This window comes from Saccopteryx bilineata, chromosome 11 (genome assembly GCF_036850765.1).
Source record: "Saccopteryx bilineata isolate mSacBil1 chromosome 11, mSacBil1_pri_phased_curated, whole genome shotgun sequence".
Classification (NCBI taxonomy): domain Eukaryota; kingdom Metazoa; phylum Chordata; class Mammalia; order Chiroptera; family Emballonuridae; genus Saccopteryx; species Saccopteryx bilineata.
The window spans coordinates 80,319,800-80,341,384 of record NC_089500.1 but is presented as its reverse complement, the minus strand read 5'-3'; the positions used below and the strand labels follow the sequence as shown (position 1 = coordinate 80,341,384).

General features: G+C 57.2%; 1 protein-coding gene across 4 annotated transcripts in view; it reads right to left on the bottom strand.

The window, feature by feature from the left end:
* CARMIL1 (capping protein regulator and myosin 1 linker 1) overlaps positions 1–21,585 on the bottom strand; it is a 207,269-nt gene that overhangs the window by 54,287 nt on the left and 131,397 nt on the right. For all 4 annotated transcript variants that reach the window (XM_066246343.1, XM_066246347.1, XM_066246344.1 and 1 more), the window contains 3 exons: positions 10,543–10,611; positions 7,521–7,614; positions 3,692–3,790 (listed from right to left, as the gene is read on the bottom strand). In XM_066246343.1, coding sequence (XP_066102440.1) covers positions 3,692–3,790; positions 7,521–7,614; positions 10,543–10,611 — 262 coding nt within the window. The remainder of the gene's footprint in view (positions 1–3,691; positions 3,791–7,520; positions 7,615–10,542; positions 10,612–21,585) is intronic.

Sequence of the window (21,585 nt, the reverse complement as noted above, 5' to 3'; positions counted from 1 at the left end):
TCCGCACCCATTTTTTATGACATCTGACCGGCACAGCCAGGCTCCCTCAGGTGCCTGCTGTGGCCGCTTCTGCCGGAACAGCAAAGCCGAGGAGCTGCCACGGGGACCACCCAGGCTGCTGAGCCTAAAGAACATCCTGTCTGGCTTTTTGCAGAAAAGTGTTTGCTGACTCCTCACTCAGAGGCTTTGAGATGGAAAAGAAGACATCGAAAGCAGAGGTGGAGTGCTGAGTCTTTAAACCAAGAGAGACAGCCGACAAAAACAAACACGTGAGCAGACACGAGGCCTCGACACTTCCTTAGGACAGACTGAGTCCCTCCAACGTCACCTGGAGTGAGGGCTGGCCACACGGCCAGCCGGCACACTGGTCACAGAGCATTTACTCCTCCCGCATTCAGATTTCTGGGAACTTCCATCAGAAGTTTCAATAAAAGGGAGATACATCTCACCCACAGTGACTGAAACCATTAACGTCTGCGAAGTGCTAATCATAATGTCCCAAGAAATCCCCACAGTGAGGGGTGGCAGGGCACTGGCTCCATAATGACTCAGACCACTGAGAACGGTGCCCTACCTGCAGAATGAATCACCCACACCTGCCACCCGTACACCGTGCCTCCTGACTGCAAAGCCAAAACATACTTCTAGGAAACAGCCTTTGAGGCCCTGGCCAGGTGGCTCAGTGCTGAGGTCGCAGGTTCGATCCCCAGTCAGGGCACATACAAGAAGCAATCAATAAGCTCACAACTAAGTAGAACAAGTTGATGCTTTTCTTTCTCTCTCTGTCCTTCTCTCTCTCAAATCAATGGAATAATTACAGAAGAACAAAAAAGAAAGCAAGAAACAGCATTCAAACTTGCTAGAGTGATTTTTTTTTTTTTTTTTGGATGGGCAAAACCCCTGTGAATGAGGAAAATGTTGGAAGGATATTGTATTCAGAAAAACTTGTGTTATGGGAGCTCGTAAAGCGACCCAAGGCAGAAATTCAGTGTAAGACTTCAGCTGCTTTTCTTGTGAAACACCAAAACCAGGAAATAACAGGAAATCATAAAAGCACTAAACTACGATGAGTCCCTTGCAGGAGAAGGAAAAAAAAACAACAGGTTTTAAAGCACTGGTAAGGTCAAAATACTGTTTATTGTCCCAAACTCCGTTACTTCACTAATAGTCACAAGTATTTTTCTTTTCTCAACACCTACTGCTTTCCTGCGATGTAACACACGCTGACAGTGGTGTGTTCGACCAATGCCGTGAAGATCACGGTAATAAAAGTCACCTAATCGCACCACTGACCAGACGGTCGTGGACACACCAGTGGTGTTCCCCCTCGAGTGCGTGTCCACGTGGTCACCCATATGCCATGTGGGCATAGCTTTACCCACATGGAATATACGCACGATGCTGCAGCTATGGGCACTTCTCCTTCATTTTCTTTTAAGACAAAGCAACAACAAGAGAGTCAGATGACACCTGTGTAAGGCAGGAAAGTGGTACAAAGCACCCCAAATGCTATCAAATGCCAGCACTTAACCCTCCAGTCAGTTTTCCTCAATCTGCGGGATCAACACTTAGGAAAACCTTTGGCTGTTTCCATTCTTCTGGTGGCTTCCATCCTAAATGTAATAGTAGACTTTTTATATTTTTTGATTTATAAATAATAAAAAACAAAAACTCAAAATTTAGCCTGACCAGGCAGTGGCGCAGTGGATAGAGCGTCAGACTGGGCCACGGAAGACCCTGGTTCAAAATCCTGAGGTCGCCAGCTTGAGTGCGAGCTCATCTGGCTTAAGCAAAAAGCTCACTAGCTTGGACCCAAGGTCACTGGCTCGAGCAAGGGGTCACTCGCTCTGCTGTAGCCTCTGGTCAAGGCACATATGAGAAAGCAATCAATGAACTAAGGTGCCAAAAACTAAAAATTTAGCACACATATAGTACTGTTCAACTTTCTTCCTCTTCAATGCCTGATTTTAATTTCATGTTCCTTTTTGGTCTAAGCTGATATTAAAATTTTAAACCCACTAAAAATGCAGTTATAGAGTTATGATTATGGGATCCATAGTCAAATAAATTTAATCCCATATCTTTTAATCCTGTAGACTGTCCCAAAATAATGATGTTTAAAAGCCTTATTCCAGCTTTTTTAACTTTTATGATTGCCTTTTGGGCTACACAGTTCCTTATTTGTACCTCATACTGTATAGTTTATTTTTCTTCGTTATGCTAAAGAACTTCCTCAAAAGACTGTTTCATATGGAAAACAGGGTGAAAGTTCTGGGTCCATGTCTGAAAATATTTTTATTCTGCCTTCACATTCAGTAATAAAATAGCTAGGTATAGAATTCTTGGTCTAATATAAATCTCCTACACTTAAATGACATGAATTACCTCATTTGCTTCTAGGAACTGGCACTGATACTAAGAAATGGTTCTGCTTCCCTTGTAAGATTGCTCATCTGTTCCCTTTGGACTCTCTCAGATTCCTTTTTCTTTACTCTAGGTGTCCTGACCGGGATCTGTCTAGCTGAGGGTCTTCTGCCCGTTCACACTGATCAATTTCAGTGGGTCCCTGTAACCCCCAAGACTCATGCGAAATGGTTTTCTACTCTTTTCTCGCTTTTCAAATTTTTTCCTATTACCTCTCTTTTTACATTTTTATGTCATTAAAAGACTTTGGACCACCTGGAATCCGTTCAGCACTTGGACGTATTCTTCATCTCTGTCTCTGTCACGCATGGTAAAGACTTCCTCCACCATTTCCTCCCGAGAAAGAGCTTAAGGCGCACCCAGGAGTTCACTGATTCTCCGGCAGTTAGGTCCCCAGCGGCTGGGCGCTGTTCCCTGTTCTGTGACCACCCCTCCTCCTGGCAGCCTGCTCTAAGGTCACCAGCTGTGTGAGCTCCTGCTCCGGTCTGCCCAGCTCAGTTAGGTCCCCAGCGGCCAGGCGCTGTTCCCTGTTCTGTGACCACCCCTCCTCCTGGCAGCCTGCTCTAAGGTCCCCAGCTGTGTGAGCTCCTGCTCCGGTCTGCCCAGCTCAGTTAGGTCCCCAGCGGCCAGGCGCTGTTCCCTGTTCTGTGACCACCCCTCCTCCTGGCAGCCTGCTCTAAGGTCCCCAGCTGTGTGAGCTCCGAGCTCCGGTCTGCCCGGCTCTCCCTCTGACATGTGCTCTGAGTCCCCCTCAAATTCCTTAAGAGCCTTGGGTTTGGCTGGGTATTTTTACAGGAACATATTCCACACTTCTTATATTATTATAATTCCCTTTTCCTCCCTGAAGCACACAGTAGAGGAAAGAGAACAGCACTTGAGTTTCTCAGCAGCACTGAAGCCTTAATTACTACCCGCCGATGCCTCACTGTAGAGGACCCTGGGAGTCTGTGCCCTCCTCGGGAGCGCAGGGGCAGACACAGGGTCTCCAAGGCGGCCCCTGACTGCCCTCGGCTTCACCTCCTGCCATCAGGAATCTAAACGACACCTTCCTGACCGCCTTAACAGGCACAAAAACCGCCATGAGCTGGACGCATGCACATGGCGCCTCAGATTAGCCTCCGTTTTCCTCCCTGCCCACGGCCCCTGCACCCTGCTGACGTTCCTCTCGTTTTCAGAAGCCGGAGCTCAGCGTCTCCCGGAGTGATTCCGAGGACAGACATCCGCTGCGCTCTGCTCCGGGAAGGAGGGCGGGCGGGCGGACCCTCACCTGCTGCGTGGTACTGGTGACGATGCCCTGCTGCAGGCGGTACGCCTGCTCCTGAAGGTACTTCCTGGTCTCGTGGTTCCGCAGCAGGTAGTTCTCAATCTGGAAAGTAAAGGCAGCCCCTCAGGAGCAGGGCTCGAGGACGCCGCCGAGTCCAGCGGTGAGCGAGCCCGCGGGCGGCTGACCCTACAACCAGAGCCCCGGTGCACACGCCCCGCCGGCCCTGACCCCCGAGCCCCGGTGCACACGCCCCGCCGGCCCTGACCCCCGAGCCCCGGTGCACACGCCCCGCCGGCTCTGACCCCCAGAACCCCGGTGCACACGCCCCGCCGGCCCTGACCCCCGAGCCCCGGTGCACACGCCCCGCCGGCCCTGACCCCCGAGCCCCGGTGCACACGCCCCGCCGGCCCTGACCCCCGAGCCCCGGTGCACACGCCCTGCCGGCTCTGACCCCCAGAACCCCGGTGCACACGCCCCGCCGGCCCTGACCCCCGAGCCCTGGTGCATACGCCCCGCCGGCCCTGACCCCCGAGCCCCGGTGCACACGCCCCGCCGGCCCTGACCCCCGAGCCCCGGTACACACGCCCCGCCGGCCCTGACCCCCGAGCCCCGGTGCACACGCCCCGCCGGCTCTGACCCCCAGAACCCCGGTGCACACGCCCCGCCGGCCCTGACCCCCACGAGGCTTACGGGAGGGCCCGGCCGTCGCTGTGCGCTGCGGGCACGCTCAGGGAGAAATGTTATGGGCGCAGAACGGGAGCCATTTTTACGTGACCCGGGCGTTGCCACAGCTAAGGGGGTGTTCCACTGCCGCAGGGCTCGAGGCCCCACCCGGAGGCACATCACCGCCCACCTGCACACAACCCCAGTGCTTCCTCCCTCATAAACGCATCACCACCACGCAGTTCAGGACTTAAATGAACATCCCCCAGAAGTGTGGGTGGCGCTCTGTGGGGCGCTGGGCCGGTGGCAGTGGCCAGCCACACGTAGAAAATTCTTTATGGGGAAAAAAAGGGAGAAAACAGGTACAACATCTGAAGAACACAGGCTGGTCCAACTCAAAGACATGTGTTGTAGCAATCCACTAGGTTTTCACACTTTCTCACAAACGAGGCTGAACTACTAAAAATTAAAAGAAACAAAAGAAAATGGATTTCCACAGCAAATGAGAAATCTTGAATTTGTCTGACAATTTGTATTTTATGCATAGACAACCTCCTGTAAAAAGTTCAAATGTATACATTGTCACTAGGTTGAAATAAAGCAATTAAGAAGAGTCACGTGCAATGGATACAACTGAACAAGGAATGGAAGGTTAACTGTTGGAAAAACAGAAGCCTGGGAAGATGTATTGTAAATCATTTCAGAGGGGTAATTCTGCAGTATTTTTTTTCAGTTGTTGTTCTTGTTTTTAATAACACCACTTAACCGTCTGGCTTTTAATTGGTCACTGCAGCTCCCTGGTTAGGAACCTCTAATAACTGTGACGCTTGCGGTATTAGGACATTTTCATTTTCCTTTCCCTTGGGCTGAAATGACTACTACTTAATACCAAGAGGGAACAATTAAAATGCAGACTATAATTACTATCGTCCTGGAAACCATAAAGCAGAACAAAGGAAGCTTCTTATTTAACCCTAAACGGAGGAATTATAAAAACGAAAAGATACCTAAAATGAAACATCACGCAAGTGACACATGAAAACATGACATTAAAGGACATCTCCTCCTGCTCCCCAAGAGGTCACGTCTTCCCGAGGTGACACTCCCGCCGCCAACGTGGGATGTTCACGACTCCTGCCCTGAAGTGCGGCGGGCACACGCCCCCCGATGGACCCCCTCTCTGCCATCTGTTCCTTCATACGTGGCCCCAGGACACGCTGGCCGGGCCAGTTCTGGGAGCGGGCGTTCACGCAGGAGCTAACGCACAGGCAGCACCGGGGCCGACCTCGCGCCTCCGGACGGTCCCCAGGCACACCCACAGTGCTGCCCGCCCCAGAGCGAGCCTGGGCGGAGACTCTCAGAAAACATACTATTCCAAGCTCATCTCTAAAGCCACGCGAGGGGGCGGGAGGCACACACGCTTGAGCGCCTCCAGCATCCCTCACGCCCACATCACCACCGGAAACGTCTGCCTCTGGGATCAGCAGGGTCGACTTCCCTCCGAGCCCCATTCCAGCCCCGGGACAGAGACCACACATCCCGGGGCTGAGGACAGAGGGCTGGACTCAGGTCAGCCGTAGAACAGGAAGGCTGGAGGGAGCTGGAGTTGTCCAGCTGTCTCCCCCCAGGTCGGCAAGGTTCTGGGTAAAGGGCGAACCTGGCCTGGTGCTGGGCGGCGGGAAGCAGAGGGCTCTGCCCGGGTGTGTTCTCAGTGAGCACGCTTCCCTTCCCCCCACCAGAGGTGTGAACGGGTTCCCCGCAGTCTTCACGGCGGAACCTGGCCTGGTGCTGGGTGGCGGGAAGCAGAGAGCTCTGCTCGGGTGTGTTCTCAGTGATCACACCTCCCTTCCCCCCACCAGAGGTGTGAACGGGTTCCCCGCAGTCTTCACCGTGGGAACCTGGCCTGGTGCTGGGCGGTGGGAAGCAGGGGGCTCTGCCCGGGTGTGTTCTCAGTGATCACGCTTCCCTTCCCCCCACCAGAGGTGTGAACAGGTTCCCCGCAGTCTTCAGGGCGGGAACCTGGCCTGGTGCTGGGCGGCGGGAAGCAGGGGGCTCTGCCCGGGTGTGTTCTCAGTGATCACACCTCCCTTCCCCCCACCAGAGATGGGACCAGGTTCCCCGCAGTCTTCAGGGCGGGAACCTGGCCTGGTGCTGGGCTATGGGAAGCAGAGGGCTCTGCCCGGGTGTGTTCTCAGTGATCACACCTCCCTTCCCCCCACCAGAGGTGTGAACGGGTTCCCCGCAGTCTTCAGGGCGGGAACCTGGCCTGGTGCTGGGCTATGGGAAGCAGAGGGCTCTGCCCGGGTGTGTTCTCAGTGATCACACCTCCCTTCCCCCCCACCAGAGGTGTGAACGGGTTCCCCGCAGTCTTCAGGGCGGGAACCTGGCCTGGTGCTGGGCTATGGGAAGCAGAGGGCTCTGCCCGGGTGTGTTCTCAGTGATCACACCTCCCTTCCCCCCCACCAGAGGTGTGAACGGGTTCCCCGCAGTCTTCAGGGCGGGAACCTGGCCTGGTGCTGGGCGGCGGGAAGCAGAGGGCTCTGCCCGGGTGTGTTCTCAGTGATCACGCTTCCCTTCCCCCCACCAGAGGTGTGAACGGGTTCCCCGCAGTCTTCACCGTGGGAACCTGGCTGGGTTCCCCCAGGGGAAACTCGCTAGACGGTCGGAGCTTCCCTGAGACAGCGCCTCGGCAGCGGTGTTTAGAGGCCTGAACCCATGATGTCCTCACCAACCCTCCAGCCACCGCTCCTGTGTGGCTCCGTCCCTGGCTGTGGGTACAGCTGTGGACAGACACACCCACAGACAAGGAGGCAGGAGACTCAGGGACGCCCCAGATGAGGAAGGAGGGAGGCTCCCCCTGACGAAGACGAAGCAGGGGGGGTTGTGCGAGCTGACCTCCATCCCACACGCTGCCCGAAGGGTAGCAGGGCCCAGCTGTGCCCAGCCAGGGCGTGCTGACGCCCGGGGACGTCACTCTGTTCTGCCTCAATTTCACGGCAAGTTCCGGACTCGGTTCCTCCCTCCCCCATGAGGCATCACGCCAGTGGTGACCCCGAGAACACAAGCTGATGTGACACACAGAGCCCCGTCCCTCCACTCCGGGTGGGAGCGCCTCAGGTCACAGGCACGCGTTGCACTCCCCCCCCTCCCCCCGCCGGCCGCCCGGTACCTTCTGCAGAGCCTCCTCTGTTTTCTCAGGGTTGGTCTTGAGGGCTTGAGAAGCATCGTACATGGGGATTGGCATGAATCTCAGAGTGTAGTTCCTGGAAAAGGGAGAAAGGAACGTTTATGTTTAAATAGCTTCCTATTATCTGAATTCAGCACTTTTTCAAAATCCCCAGACAGCTGCCGGAGTGACTTAGGAAACTCTGAACGGCCAGCACCTCCCAGGCCCCAGACTGCGGACCAGCTTGGTGTCCGGGTGGGAGCACCTCCCAGGCCCCAGACTGCAGACCAGCATGGTGTCCAGGTGGGAGCACCTCCCAGGCCCCAGACTGCAGACCAGCATGGTGTCCGGGTGGGAGCACCTCCCAGGCCCCAGACTGCAGACCGGCTTGGTGTCCGGGTGGGAGCACCTCCCAGGCCCCAGACTGCGGACCGGCTTGGTGTCCGGGTGGGAGCACCTCCCAGGCCCCAGACTGCAGACCAGCATGGTGTCCAGGTGGGAGCACCTCCCAGGCCCCAGACTGCAGACCAGCATGGTGTCCGGGTGGGAGCACCTCCCAGGCCCCAGACTGCAGACCAGCTTGGTGTCCGGGTGGGAGCACCAGGTGACCCCGTCCGCCCAGGACGTCCGACAAACGACACGGTTGTTGGGTTGCTGGCAGACTTCAGTGGCGTCCAGGACGCACGGGCAGACTGGGACTGGGGAGCTGGGTGGGGAGGAGGCATCAACCTGCTGCCTGGGGTCTCACCACCGGTGGCCCTGAATGGACCAGGTCAACCCAGTGTCCATGGGTGATAGCCAGACCCAAACTGTTAGAGGGGAAAAAAAATTATAACAAACGTTTGCTTGCAAAGCAAGGACGTTTGCATCCACACATCAGTCCACCCAGGCTCTGGGGCCCTGACAGAGCCAAGTCTGAGACAAGGAGCCGCCTTCAGACAAGTGGCCAGAGCGGCTGCCCATCTGGCCAGACGCCCTGAGCTCCGCAGGTCTCGGCCATCAGCCTCAGCCCGAGCCCCCAGGCTGTGGCCACCGAACAGACCCGGGAGTCCTGTCCACACTACTGCAGGGCGCTGGCTGGCTGGTCGGACACAAGGGGACACAGGTGTCACGTGGTGTGAAGGAAACAGAATCTGTGCTCCGCCCCCGAACCTGGAGCCTCTAACAACAGCCACGTGCCCAGACGGTGACCTCTCGCTTGGACGGGCCTTCCCTCCACCCCAGTACGGGGTGGCCCATCTCTGCAACACGGTGCCCAGGACAGTGGCCTTGCGGGTCACACAGTGGCAACTGGGGTGTCCCCCGAATGGACCCAAACCCCACAATCGGCTGCCAGTTTCAGGTTTCTAGACTCCAAGCAGCCCTCACACTGTGACTCTAACAGATGTGCCGCCAGCTTCCACTGAGGAGTAAGTTAGCAACGAGCTCCTCAGATAAGGCAGGTATAAAACAGATACACCATCGTGTTTATAACCGCTGTGACCTGGACGGGCACAGCGCCCGTAGCACAGACGCCTCCGCCCAGCCCGATGTACGAGATGGCTCGGGGTCGAGTCCCCAGCGGGGAGAAGGGGGTGTCCACCACCCCCCAGCGGGGAGAAGGGGGTGTCCACCACCTCTGCTCCAGCAGGGAGAAGGGGGTGTCCACCAGCTCTGCTTCAGCAGGGAGAAGGGGGTGTCCACCAGCTCTGCTTCAGCACACGTGTGAGGAGCCAGGACACCCTTTCTGCCGCCTGGAGACAGTCCTGCCCTCTCACCCAGTTCTACTTGTGCCCCGGACAGGCGGGTCCATGTGCCCCACGGTGGTTCAGAGCCGCCGGCTCCCTGGAGACGGTCCTGCCCTCACCCAGTTCTAGTCGTGCCCCAGACAGGTGGGTCCGTGTGCCCCGCGGTGGTTCAGAGCCGCCGGCTCCTGGAGCTCGGTGCCCATGACAGATGGTGCTGCAGGGACCTGCACCCAGTCCGGAACGGCCGCCTGGCTGCGCGAGGTCTCAGTCACTCGCGGGGACCGTCTGGGCTGCAGTCTGCAAGTCACCGGGGGGTCAGCTGTGCCGTTCGCACCCAACACCACCACGTGTCCATGGGGAGGTTGGAGGGTGAAGAGGAGTCCTAACAGGCGACTGCAGTCAGGGACGGCCCCTGGGGGGCTGTGGCCATGGTGACCGGGTGGTGACCGCTGCCGGACCCAGGGGTAGTGACGGCCCGTGGGGGCTGCCACCTGGGTCCCTGGCTGGAGCGGAGCCGCAGGACTCACAGTCAGAGGCACTCCCACGGGACTCACTGACTCTCACTTTCTGTCAGAGTTCATCAGACCGTGAAACGCTTTGCTCGGGGTCACGGGCTTGTCGGTGACGGAGCTAGGGGCTGGACGGGGGCTCTTCACCCCAGGACCAGACTGGACATGGCCGCTCAGCGAGGAGGCCTCGGGCAGGCAGGGAGCTCTTAGAGAACACAACAACAGCGTCCTCTCTTCCCAGGGACCGGCGTCCACACTGCTGGCCCCTCATGTTTCACGTGCATTTTGTGACCCGTCGTTTTGACTTTAAACCTGCTTGGATCGCTTCTGCCTTCGGGTCACAGTGCTCAGAGCACGCCTTCTCCCATTCCTCCAGCCACGGTCGTACAAGGAGGCCCTCGCTTGGTTTTCTGGAAGGTTAACTGGACAGTAAGTAATGACTGTGGCTCGTGAGCTCGGTCGTAAAGAAAGGCTTCCCCAGTGAGGAGATCCATTGGCGGACTGGGCATCCGTCCGCAGCATTCATACTTTCTGGATTCAAAGTTATCCCAACGGGCACAAAAGCAAGATTCGGGGGGACACAGACAGCGGAACCCCCGGAGGAGGAAGCCCAGGACCGTCCTGAGCCTCACTGCTCAGCACGCACACCAGCCCTGTGTGGTGAGCAGGGACCCACTCGGGCCCCCATCTGCTGGGTCCCAGCCTAGAGCTACGCCCGTCACCCCACGGGGCTCACAGACACGGGTGGAACTCTGCGTTTTTCCAGAAAGAAGCCCTGTGAACACTTACTTTTCCATGGCGACAGCTATGTCCTGAAAGCCTTGGGCAGTGATGTTGTTCTTGTCCCATATCACGGTCCTGTTCAAAACACAATCACACAGACAATCAGACACTTAGGAAAAGGGGGACAGGGGCTGCCCGCAGAAGATCAGTCTCCCGCAGGCCACACCGTCTGGGTATCTTCGGGCGGTGACCTTATGTGAGAAGGAAAAATGCCCAGCCATGTTTCCAAAGAGCAAGGACAAACATCTCTCCAACATTATATTCTCAACACATTTACTGCTCAAATAGTGGCGGTGAGGCGTGGGGGGTGGGGGGTGGGGGGAGAAACGAAAAGGAACAGCACGCACGTTAACTCACCACAGGGCTGGGCTAGCCGGAAGTCTAAAGCCCGATTCCCCTGACACTCCCCCAGGGAAGTCTGGGATTCACGTCTCAGGCTGAAACTAGTCACCGAAGACACTAACCCGCCCCATGTCCGACACAGAACTCCAGGTCCGAGACTTCGTCTAACCCAGCAGGGGGTCTCCTCACGCCTCCATCACCGCCCTGACCTGGGGCGGTCAGCAGGGGGTCTCCTCACGCCTCCCTCACTGCCCTGACCTGGGGCGGTCAGCAGGGGGTCTCCTCACGCCTCCATCACCGCCCTGACCTGGGGCGGTCAGCAGGGGGTCTCCTCACGCCTCCCTCACTGCCCTGACCTGGGGCGGTCAGCAGGGGGTCTCCTCACGCCTCCCTCACTGCCCTGACCTGGGGCGGTCAGCAGGGGGTCTCCTCACGCCTCCATCACCGCCCTGACCTGGGGCGGTCAGCAGGGGGTCTCCTCACGCCTCCCTCACTGCCCTGACCTGGGGCGGTCAGCAGGGGGTCTCCTCACGCCTCCCTCACTGCCCTGACCTGGGGCGGTCAGCCTCCCAGACACTCCACTTGCTCCGCCGCTGAGATCTGTTACTATGCTAGGAGGTCATTTACTTCCCACACGCAACGTCCACTGAGGAAGAGTGCCGTGTCCACCTTCCGAATGTGAGCGCACCGGAGGTGGCTGGAGGTGTCTCAGTTCACCTGACACTGGCGATGGCTCCTATTTGTCCAGAGGGTCCCAGACTCCCAACCCCGGGGTGGGCTCCTTCCTGACGTCCATCCCTAACGTCCTCTGCACCCGCTGAGCTTCCAAGACAGCGCTGCAGCTGTGGGCTCCTGGCTTCAGTTTAGACAGAAGCTTCAGGCTCTGTCTTCAGGACACGTCCAGAGCCCGTGACAAGAGCCCGTGACGAAAACCGTGGACAAACTCTCCACTGGGCCAGTGGCACCGCGGTCTCCCTGAGTGACGGAGGCTGCGTGCCTACCGCATGCTGGTCCTTCAGTAGAGCCTCACATGGAAGAAATCACTACAGACACCACTGAGCAGGGCAGTGAGCACCAGGCTGACCTCGCTCTGCGTGGAAGAAATAGCTACAGACACCACTGAGCAGGGCAGTGAGCACCAGGCTGACCTCGCTCTGCGTGGAAGAAATCACTACAGACACCACTGAGCAGGGCAGTGAGCACCAGGCTGACCTCGCTCTGCGTGGAAGAAATCACTACAGACACCACTGAGCAGGGCAGTGAGCACCAGGCTGACCTCGCTCTGCGTGGAAGAAATAGCTACAGACACCACTGAGCAGGGCAGTGAGCACCAGGCTGACCTCGCTCTGCGTGGAAGAAATCACTACAGACACCACTGAGCAGGGCAGTGAGCACCAGGCTGACCTCGCTCTGCGTGGAAGAAATCACTACAGAAACCACTGAGCAGGGCAGTGAGCACCAGGCTGACCTCGCTCTGCGTGGAAGAAATCACTACAGACACCACTGAGCAGGGCAGTGAGCACCAGGCTGACCTCGCTCTGCGTGGAAGAAATCACTACAGACACCACTGAGCAGGGCAGTGAGCACCAGGCTGACCTCGCTCTGCGTGGAAGAAATCACTACAGACACCACTGAGCAGGGCAGTGAGCACCAGGCTGACCTCGCTCTGCGTGGAAGAAATCACTACAGACACCACTGAGCAGGGCAGTGAGCACCAGGCTGACCTCGCTCTGCGTGGAAGAAATCACTACAGACACCACTGAGCAGGGCAGTGAGCACCAGGCTGACCTCGCTCTGCGTGGAAGAAATCACTACAGACACCACTGAGCAGGGCAGTGAGCACCAGGCTGACCTCGCTCTGCGTGGAAGAAATCACTACAGACACCACTGAGCAGGGCAGTGAGCACCAGGCTGATCTCGCTCTGCGTGGAAGAAATCACTACAGACACCACTGAGCAGGGCAGTGAGCACCAGGCTGACCTCGCTCTGCGTGGAAGAAATCACTACAGACACCACTGAGCAGGGCAGTGAGCACCAGGCTGACCTCGCTCTGCGTGGAAGAAATCACTACAGACACCACTGAGCAGGGCAGTGAGCACCAGGCTGACCTCGCTCTGCGTGGAAGAAATCACTACAGACACCACTGAGCAGGGCAGTGAGCACCAGGCTGACCTCGCTCTGCGTGGAAGAAATAGCTACAGACACCACCAAGCAGGGCAGTGAGCACCAGGCTGACCTCGCTCTGCGTGGAAGAAATCACTACAGACACCACTGAGCAGGGCAGTGAGCACCAGGCTGACCTCGCTCTGCGTGGAAGAAATCACTACAGACACCACTGAGCAGGGCAGTGAGCACCAGGCTGACCTCGCTCTGCGTGGAAGAAATAGCTACAGACACCACTGAGCAGGGCAGTGAGCACCAGGCTGACCTCGCTCTGCGTGGAAGAAATCACTACAGACACCACTGAGCAGGGCAGTGAGCACCAGGCTGACCTCGCTCTGCGTGGAAGAAATCACTACAGAAACCACTGAGCAGGGCAGTGAGCACCAGGCTGACCTCGCTCTGCGTGGAAGAAATCACTACAGACACCACTGAGCAGGGCAGTGAGCACCAGGCTGACCTCGCTCTGCGTGGAAGAAATCACTACAGACACCACTGAGCAGGGCAGTGAGCACCAGGCTGACCTCGCTCTGCGTGGAAGAAATCACTACAGACACCACTGAGCAGGGCAGTGAGCACCAGGCTGACCTCGCTCTGCGTGGAAGAAATCACTACAGACACCACTGAGCAGGGCAGTGAGCACCAGGCTGACCTCGCTCTGCGTGGAAGAAATCACTACAGACACCACTGAGCAGGGCAGTGAGCACCAGGATGACCTCGCTCTGCGTGGAAGAAATCACTACAGACACCACTGAGCAGGGCAGTGAGCACCAGGCTGACCTCGCTCTGCGTGGAAGAAATCACTACAGACACCACTGAGCAGGGCAGTGAGCACCAGGCTGATCTCGCTCTGCGTGGAAGAAATCACTACAGACACCACTGAGCAGGGCAGTGAGCACCAGGCTGACCTCGCTCTGCGTGGAAGAAATCACTACAGACACCACTGAGCAGGGCAGTGAGCACCAGGCTGACCTCGCTCTGCGTGGAAGAAATCACTACAGACACCACCGAGCAGGGCAGTGAGCACCAGGCTGACCTCGCTCTGCGTGGAAGAAATCACTACAGACACCACTGAGCAGGGCAGTGAGCACCAGGCTGACCTCGCTCTGCGTGGAAGAAATAGCTACAGACACCACCAAGCAGGGCAGTGAGCACCAGGCTGACCTCGCTCTGCGTGGAAGAAATCACTACAGACACCACTGAGCAGGGCAGTGAGCACCAGGCTGACCTCGCTCTGCGTGGAAGAAATCACTACAGACACCACTGAGCAGGGCAGTGAGCACCAGGCTGACCTCGCTCTGCGTGGAAGAAATCACTACAGACACCACTGAGCAGGGCAGTGAGCACCAGGCTGACCTCGCTCTGCGTGGAAGAAATCACTACAGACACCACTGAGCAGGGCAGTGAGCACCAGGCTGACCTAGCTCTGCGTGGAAGAAATAGCTACAGACACCACTGAGCAGGGCAGTGAGCACCAGGCTGACCTCGCTCTGCGTGGAAGAAATCACTACAGACACCACTGAGCAGGGCAGTGAGCACCAGGCTGATCTCGCTCTGCGTGGAAGAAATAGCTACAGACACCACTGAGCAGGGCAGTGAGCACCAGGCTGACCTCGCTCTGCGTGGAAGAAATAACTACAGAAACCACTGAGCAGGGCAGTGAGCACCAGGCTGACCTCGCTCTGCGTGGAAGAAATAACTACAGAAACCACTGAGCAGGGCAGTGAGCACCAGGCTGACCTCGCTCTGCGTGGAAGAAATCACTACAGACACCACTGAGCAGGGCAGTGAGCACCAGGCTGACCTCGCTCTGCGTGGAAGAAATCACTACAGACACCACTGAGCAGGGCAGTGAGCACCAGGCTGACCTTGCTCTGTGTGGAAGAAATAACTACAGACACCACTGAGCAGGGCAGTGAGCACCAGGCTGACCTCGCTCTGCGTGGAAGAAATAACTACAGACACCACTGAGCAGGGCAGTGAGCACCAGGCTGACCTCGCTCTGCGTGGAAGAAATCACTACAGACACCACTGAGCAGGGCAGTGAGCACCAGGCTGACCTCGCTCTGCGTGGAAGAAATCACTACAGACACCACTGAGCAGGGCAGTGAGCACCAGGCTGACCTCGCTCTGCGTGGAAGAAATCACTACAGACACCACTGAGCAGGGCAGTGAGCACCAGGCTGATCTCGCTCTGCGTGGAAGAAATAGCTACAGACACCACTGAGCAGGGCAGTGAGCACCAGGCTGATCTCGCTCTGCGTGGAAGAAATAACTACAGACACCACTGAGCAGGGCAGTGAGCACCAGGCTGACCTCGCTCTGCGTGGAAGAAATAACTACAGAAACCACTGAGCAGGGCAGTGAGCACCAGGCTGACCTCGCTCTGCGTGGAAGAAATAACTACAGACACCACTGAGCAGGGCAGTGAGCACCAGGCTGACCTCGCTCTGCGTGGAAGAAATAGCTACAGACACCACTGAGCAGGGCAGTGAGCACCAGGCTGACCTCGCTCTGCGTGGAAGAAATCACTACAGACACCACTGAGCAGGGCAGTGAGCACCAGGCTGACCTCGCTCTGCGTGGAAGAAATCACTACAGACACCACTGAGCAGGGCAGTGAGCACCAGGCTGACCTCGCTCTGCGTGGAAGAAATAGCTACAGACACCACTGAGCAGGGCAGTGAGCACCAGGCTGACCTCGCTCTGCGTGGAAGAAATCACTACAGACACCACTGAGCAGGGCAGTGAGCACCAGGCTGACCTCGCTCTGCGTGGAAGAAATCACTACAGACACCACTGAGCAGGGCAGTGAGCACCAGGCTGACCTCGCTCTGCGTGGAAGAAATCACTACAGACACCACTGAGCAGGGCAGTGAGCACCAGGCTGACCTCGCTCTGCGTGGAAAAAATCACTACAGACACCACTGAGCAGGGCAGTGAGCACCAGGCTGACCTCGCTCTGCGTGGAAGAAATAGCTACAGACACCACTGAGCAGGGCAGTGAGCACCAGGCTGACCTCGCTCTGCGTGGAAGAAATAGCTACAGACACCACTGAGCAGGGCAGTGAGCACCAGGCTGACCTCGCTCTGCGTGGAAGAAATCACTACAGACACCACTGAGCAGGGCAGTGAGCACAAGGCTGATCTCGCTCTGCGTGGAAGAAATAGCTACAGACACCACTGAGCAGGGCAGTGAGCACCAGGCTGACCTCGCTCTGCGTGGAAGAAATCACTACAGACACCACTGAGCAGGGCAGTGAGCACCAGGCTGACCTCGCTCTGCGTGGAAGAAATCACTACAGACACCACTGAGCAGGGCAGTGAGCACCAGGCTGACCTCGCTCTGCGTGGAAGAAATCACTACAGACACCACTGAGCAGGGCAGTGAGCACCAGGCTGACCTCGCTCTGCGTGGAAGAAATAACTACAGACACCACTGAGCAGGGCAGTGAGCACCAGGCTGACCTCGTTCTGCGTGGAAGAAATCACTACAGACACCACTGAGCAGGGCAGTGAGCACCAGGCTGACCTCGCTCTGCGTGGAAGAAATCACTACAGACACCACTGAGCAGGGCAGTGAGCACCAGGCTGACCTCGCTCTGTGTGGAAGAAATCACTACAGACACCACTGAGCAGGGCAGTGAGCACCAGGCTGACCTCGCTCTGCGTGGAAGAAATAACTACAGAAACCACTGAGCAGGGCAGTGAGCACCAGGCTGACCTCGCTCTGCGTGGAAGAAATAACTACAGACACCACTGAGCAGGGCAGTGAGCACCAGGCTGACCTCGCTCTGCGTGGAAGAAATCACTACAGACACCACTGAGCAGGGCAGTGAGCACCAGGCTGACCTCGCTCTGCGTGGAAGAAATCACTACAGACACCACTGAGCAGGGCAGTGAGCACCAGGCTGACCTCGCTCTGCGTGGAAGAAATCACTACAGACACCACTGAGCAGGGCAGTGAGCACCAGGCTGACCTTGCTCTGCGTGGAAGAAATAGCTACAGACACCACTGAGCAGGGCAGTGAGCACCAGGCTGACCTCGCTCTGCGTGGAAGAAATCACTACAGACACCACTGAGCAGGGCAGTGAGCACCAGGCTGATCTCGCTCTGCGTGGAAGAAATAGCTACAGACACCACTGAGCAGGGCAGTGAGCACCAGGCTGACCTCGCTCTGCGTGGAAGAAATAACTACAGAAACCACTGAGCAGGGCAGTGAGCACCAGGCTGACCTCGCTCTGCGTGGAAGAAATCACTACAGAAACCACTGAGCAGGGCAGTGAGCACCAGGCTGACCTCGCTCTGCGTGGAAGAAATCACTGCAGACACCACTGAGCAGGGCAGTGAGCACCAGGCTGACCTCGCTCTGCGTGGAAGAAATCACTACAGACACCACTGAGCAGGGCAGTGAGCACCAGGCTGACCTTGCTCTGTGTGGAAGAAATAACTACAGACACCACTGAGCAGGGCAGTGAGCACCAGGCTGACCTCGCTCTGCGTGGAAGAAATAACTACAGACACCACTGAGCAGGGCAGTGAGCACCAGGCTGACCTCGCTCTGCGTGGAAGAAATCACTACAGACACCACTGAGCAGGGCAGTGAGCACCAGGCTGACCTCGCTCTGCGTGGAAGAAATCACTACAGACACCACTGAGCAGGGCAGTGAGCACCAGGCTGACCTCGCTCTGCGTGGAAGAAATCACTACAGACACCACTGAGCAGGGCAGTGAGCACCAGGATGATCTCGCTCTGCGTGGAAGAAATAGCTACAGACACCACTGAGCAGGGCAGTGAGCACCAGGCTGATCTCGCTCTGCGTGGAAGAAATCACTACAGACACCACTGAGCAGGGCAGTGAGCACCAGGCTGACCTCGCTCTGCGTGGAAGAAATAACTACAGAAACCACTGAGCAGGGCAGTGAGCACCAGGCTGACCTCGCTCTGCGTGGAAGAAATAACTACAGACACCACTGAGCAGGGCAGTGAGCACCAGGCTGACCTCGCTCTGCGTGGAAGAAATAGCTACAGACACCACTGAGCAGGGCAGTGAGCACCAGGCTGACCTCGCTCTGCGTGGAAGAAATCACTACAGACACCACTGAGCAGGGCAGTGAGCACCAGGCTGACCTCGCTCTGTGTGGAAGAAATCACTACAGACACCACTGAGCAGGGCAGTGAGCACCAGGCTGACCTCGCTCTGCGTGGAAGAAATAACTACAGAAACCACTGAGCAGGGCAGTGAGCACCAGGCTGACCTCGCTCTGCGTGGAAGAAATAACTACAGACACCACTGAGCAGGGCAGTGAGCACCAGGCTGACCTCGCTCTGCGTGGAAGAAATCACTACAGACACCACTGAGCAGGGCAGTGAGCACCAGGCTGACCTCGCTCTGCGTGGAAGAAATCACTACAGACACCACTGAGCAGGGCAGTGAGCACCAGGCTGACCTCGCTCTGCGTGGAAGAAATCACTACAGACACCACTGAGCAGGGCAGTGAGCACCAGGCTGACCTTGCTCTGCGTGGAAGAAATAGCTACAGACACCACTGAGCAGGGCAGTGAGCACCAGGCTGACCTCGCTCTGCGTGGAAGAAATCACTACAGACACCACTGAGCAGGGCAGTGAGCACCAGGCTGATCTCGCTCTGCGTGGAAGAAATAGCTACAGACACCACTGAGCAGGGCAGTGAGCACCAGGCTGACCTCGCTCTGCGTGGAAGAAATAACTACAGAAACCACTGAGCAGGGCAGTGAGCACCAGGCTGACCTCGCTCTGCGTGGAAGAAATAACTACAGAAACCACTGAGCAGGGCAGTGAGCACCAGGCTGACCTCGCTCTGCGTGGAAGAAATCACTACAGACACCACTGAGCAGGGCAGTGAGCACCAGGCTGACCTCGCTCTGCGTGGAAGAAATCACTACAGACACCACTGAGCAGGGCAGTGAGCACCAGGCTGACCTTGCTCTGTGTGGAAGAAATAACTACAGACACCACTGAGCAGGGCAGTGAGCACCAGGCTGACCTCGCTCTGCGTGGAAGAAATAACTACAGACACCACTGAGCAGGGCAGTGAGCACCAGGCTGACCTCGCTCTGCGTGGAAGAAATCACTACAGACACCACTGAGCAGGGCAGTGAGCACCAGGCTGACCTCGCTCTGCGTGGAAGAAATCACTACAGACACCACTGAGCAGGGCAGTGAGCACCAGGCTGACCTCGCTCTGCGTGGAAGAAATCACTACAGACACCACTGAGCAGGGCAGTGAGCACCAGGCTGATCTCGCTCTGCGTGGAAGAAATATCTACAGACACCACTGAGCAGGGCAGTGAGCACCAGGCTGATCTCGCTCTGCGTGGAAGAAATCACTACAGACACCACTGAGCAGGGCAGTGAGCACCAGGCTGACCTCGCTCTGCGTGGAAGAAATCACTACAGAAACCACTGAGCAGGGCAGTGAGCACCAGGCTGACCTCGCTCTGCGTGGAAGAAATAACTACAGACACCACTGAGCAGGGCAGTGAGCACCAGGCTGACCTCGCTCTGCGTGGAAGAAATAGCTACAGACACCACTGAGCAGGGCAGTGAGCACCAGGCTGACCTCGCTCTGCGTGGAAGAAATCACTACAGACACCACTGAGCAGGGCAGTGAGCACCAGGCTGACCTCGCTCTGCGTGGAAGAAATCACTACAGACACCACTGAGCAGGGCAGTGAGCACCAGGCTGACCTCGCTCTGCGTGGAAGAAATAGCTACAGACACCACTGAGCAGGGCAGTGAGCACCAGGCTGACCTCGCTCTGCGTGGAAGAAATCACTACAGACACCACTGAGCAGGGCAGTGAGCACCAGGCTGACCTCGCTCTGCGTGGAAGAAATCACTACAGACACCACTGAGCAGGGCAGTGAGCACCAGGCTGACCTCGCTCTGCGTGGAAGAAATCACTACAGACACCACTGAGCAGGGCAGTGAGCACCAGGCTGACCTCGCTCTGCGTGGAAGAAATCACTACAGACACCACTGAGCAGGGCAGTGAGCACCAGGCTGACCTCGCTCTGCGTGGAAGAAATAGCTACAGACACCACTGAGCAGGGCAGTGAGCACCAGGCTGACCTCGCTCTGCGTGGAAGAAATAGCTACAGACACCACTGAGCAGGGCAGTGAGCACCAGGCTGACCTCGCTCTGCGTGGAAGAAATCACTACAGACACCACTGAGCAGGGCAGTGAGCACCAGGCTGATCTCGCTCTGCGTGGAAGAAATAGCTACAGACACCACTGAGCAGGGCAGTGAGCACCAGGCTGACCTCGCTCTGCGTGGAAGAAATCGCTACAGACACCACTGAGCAGGGCAGTGAGCACCAGGCTGACCTCGCTCTGCGTGGAAGAAATCACTACAGACACCACTGAGCAGGGCAGTGAGCACCAGGCTGACCTCGCTCTGCGTGGAAGAAATCACTACAGACACCACTGAGCAGGGCAGTGAGCACCAGGCTGACCTCGCTCTGCGTGGAAGAAATAACTACAGACACCACTGAGCAGGGCAGTGAGCACCAGGCTGACCTCGCTCTGCGTGGAAGAAATCACTACAGACACCACTGAGCAGGGCAGTGAGCACCAGGCTGACCTCGCTCTGCGTGGAAGAAATCACTACAGACACCACTGAGCAGGGCAGTGAGCACCAGGCTGACCTCGCTCTGTGTGGAAGAAATCACTACAGACACCACTGAGCAGGGCAGTGAGCACCAGGCTGACCTCGCTCTGCGTGGAAGAAATAACTACAGACACCACTGAGCAGGGCAGTGAGCACCAGGCTGACCTCGCTCTGCGTGGAAGAAATAACTACAGACACCACTGAGCAGGGCAGTGAGCACCAGGCTGACCTCGCTCTGCGTGGAAGAAATCACTACAGACACCACTGAGCAGGGCAGTGAGCACCAGGCTGACCTCGCTCTGCGTGGAAGAAATCACTACAGACACCACTGAGCAGGGCAGTGAGCACCAGGCTGACCTCGCTCTGCGTGGAAGAAATCACTACAGACACCACTGAGCAGGGCAGTGAGCACCAGGCTGACCTCGCTCTGCGTGGAAGAAATCACTACAGACACCACTGAGCAGGGCAGTGAGCACCAGGCTGACCTCGCTCTGCGTGGAAGAAATCACTACAGACACCACTGAGCAGGGCAGTGAGCACCAGGCTGACCTCGCTCTGCGTGGAAGAAATAACTACAGACACCACTGAGCAGGGCAGTGAGCACCAGGCTGACCTCGCTCTGCGTGGAAGAAATAGCTACAGACACCACTGAGCAGGGCAGTGAGCACCAGGCTGACCTCGCTCTGCGTGGAAGAAATCACTACAGACACCACTGAGCAGGGCAGTGAGCACCAGGCTGATCTCGCTCTGCGTGGAAGAAATCACTACAGACACCACTGAGCAGGGCAGTGAGCACCAGGCTGACCTCGCTCTGCGTGGAAGAAATCACTACAGACACCACTGAGCAGGGCAGTGAGCACCAGGCTGACCTCGCTCTGCGTGGAAGAAATAG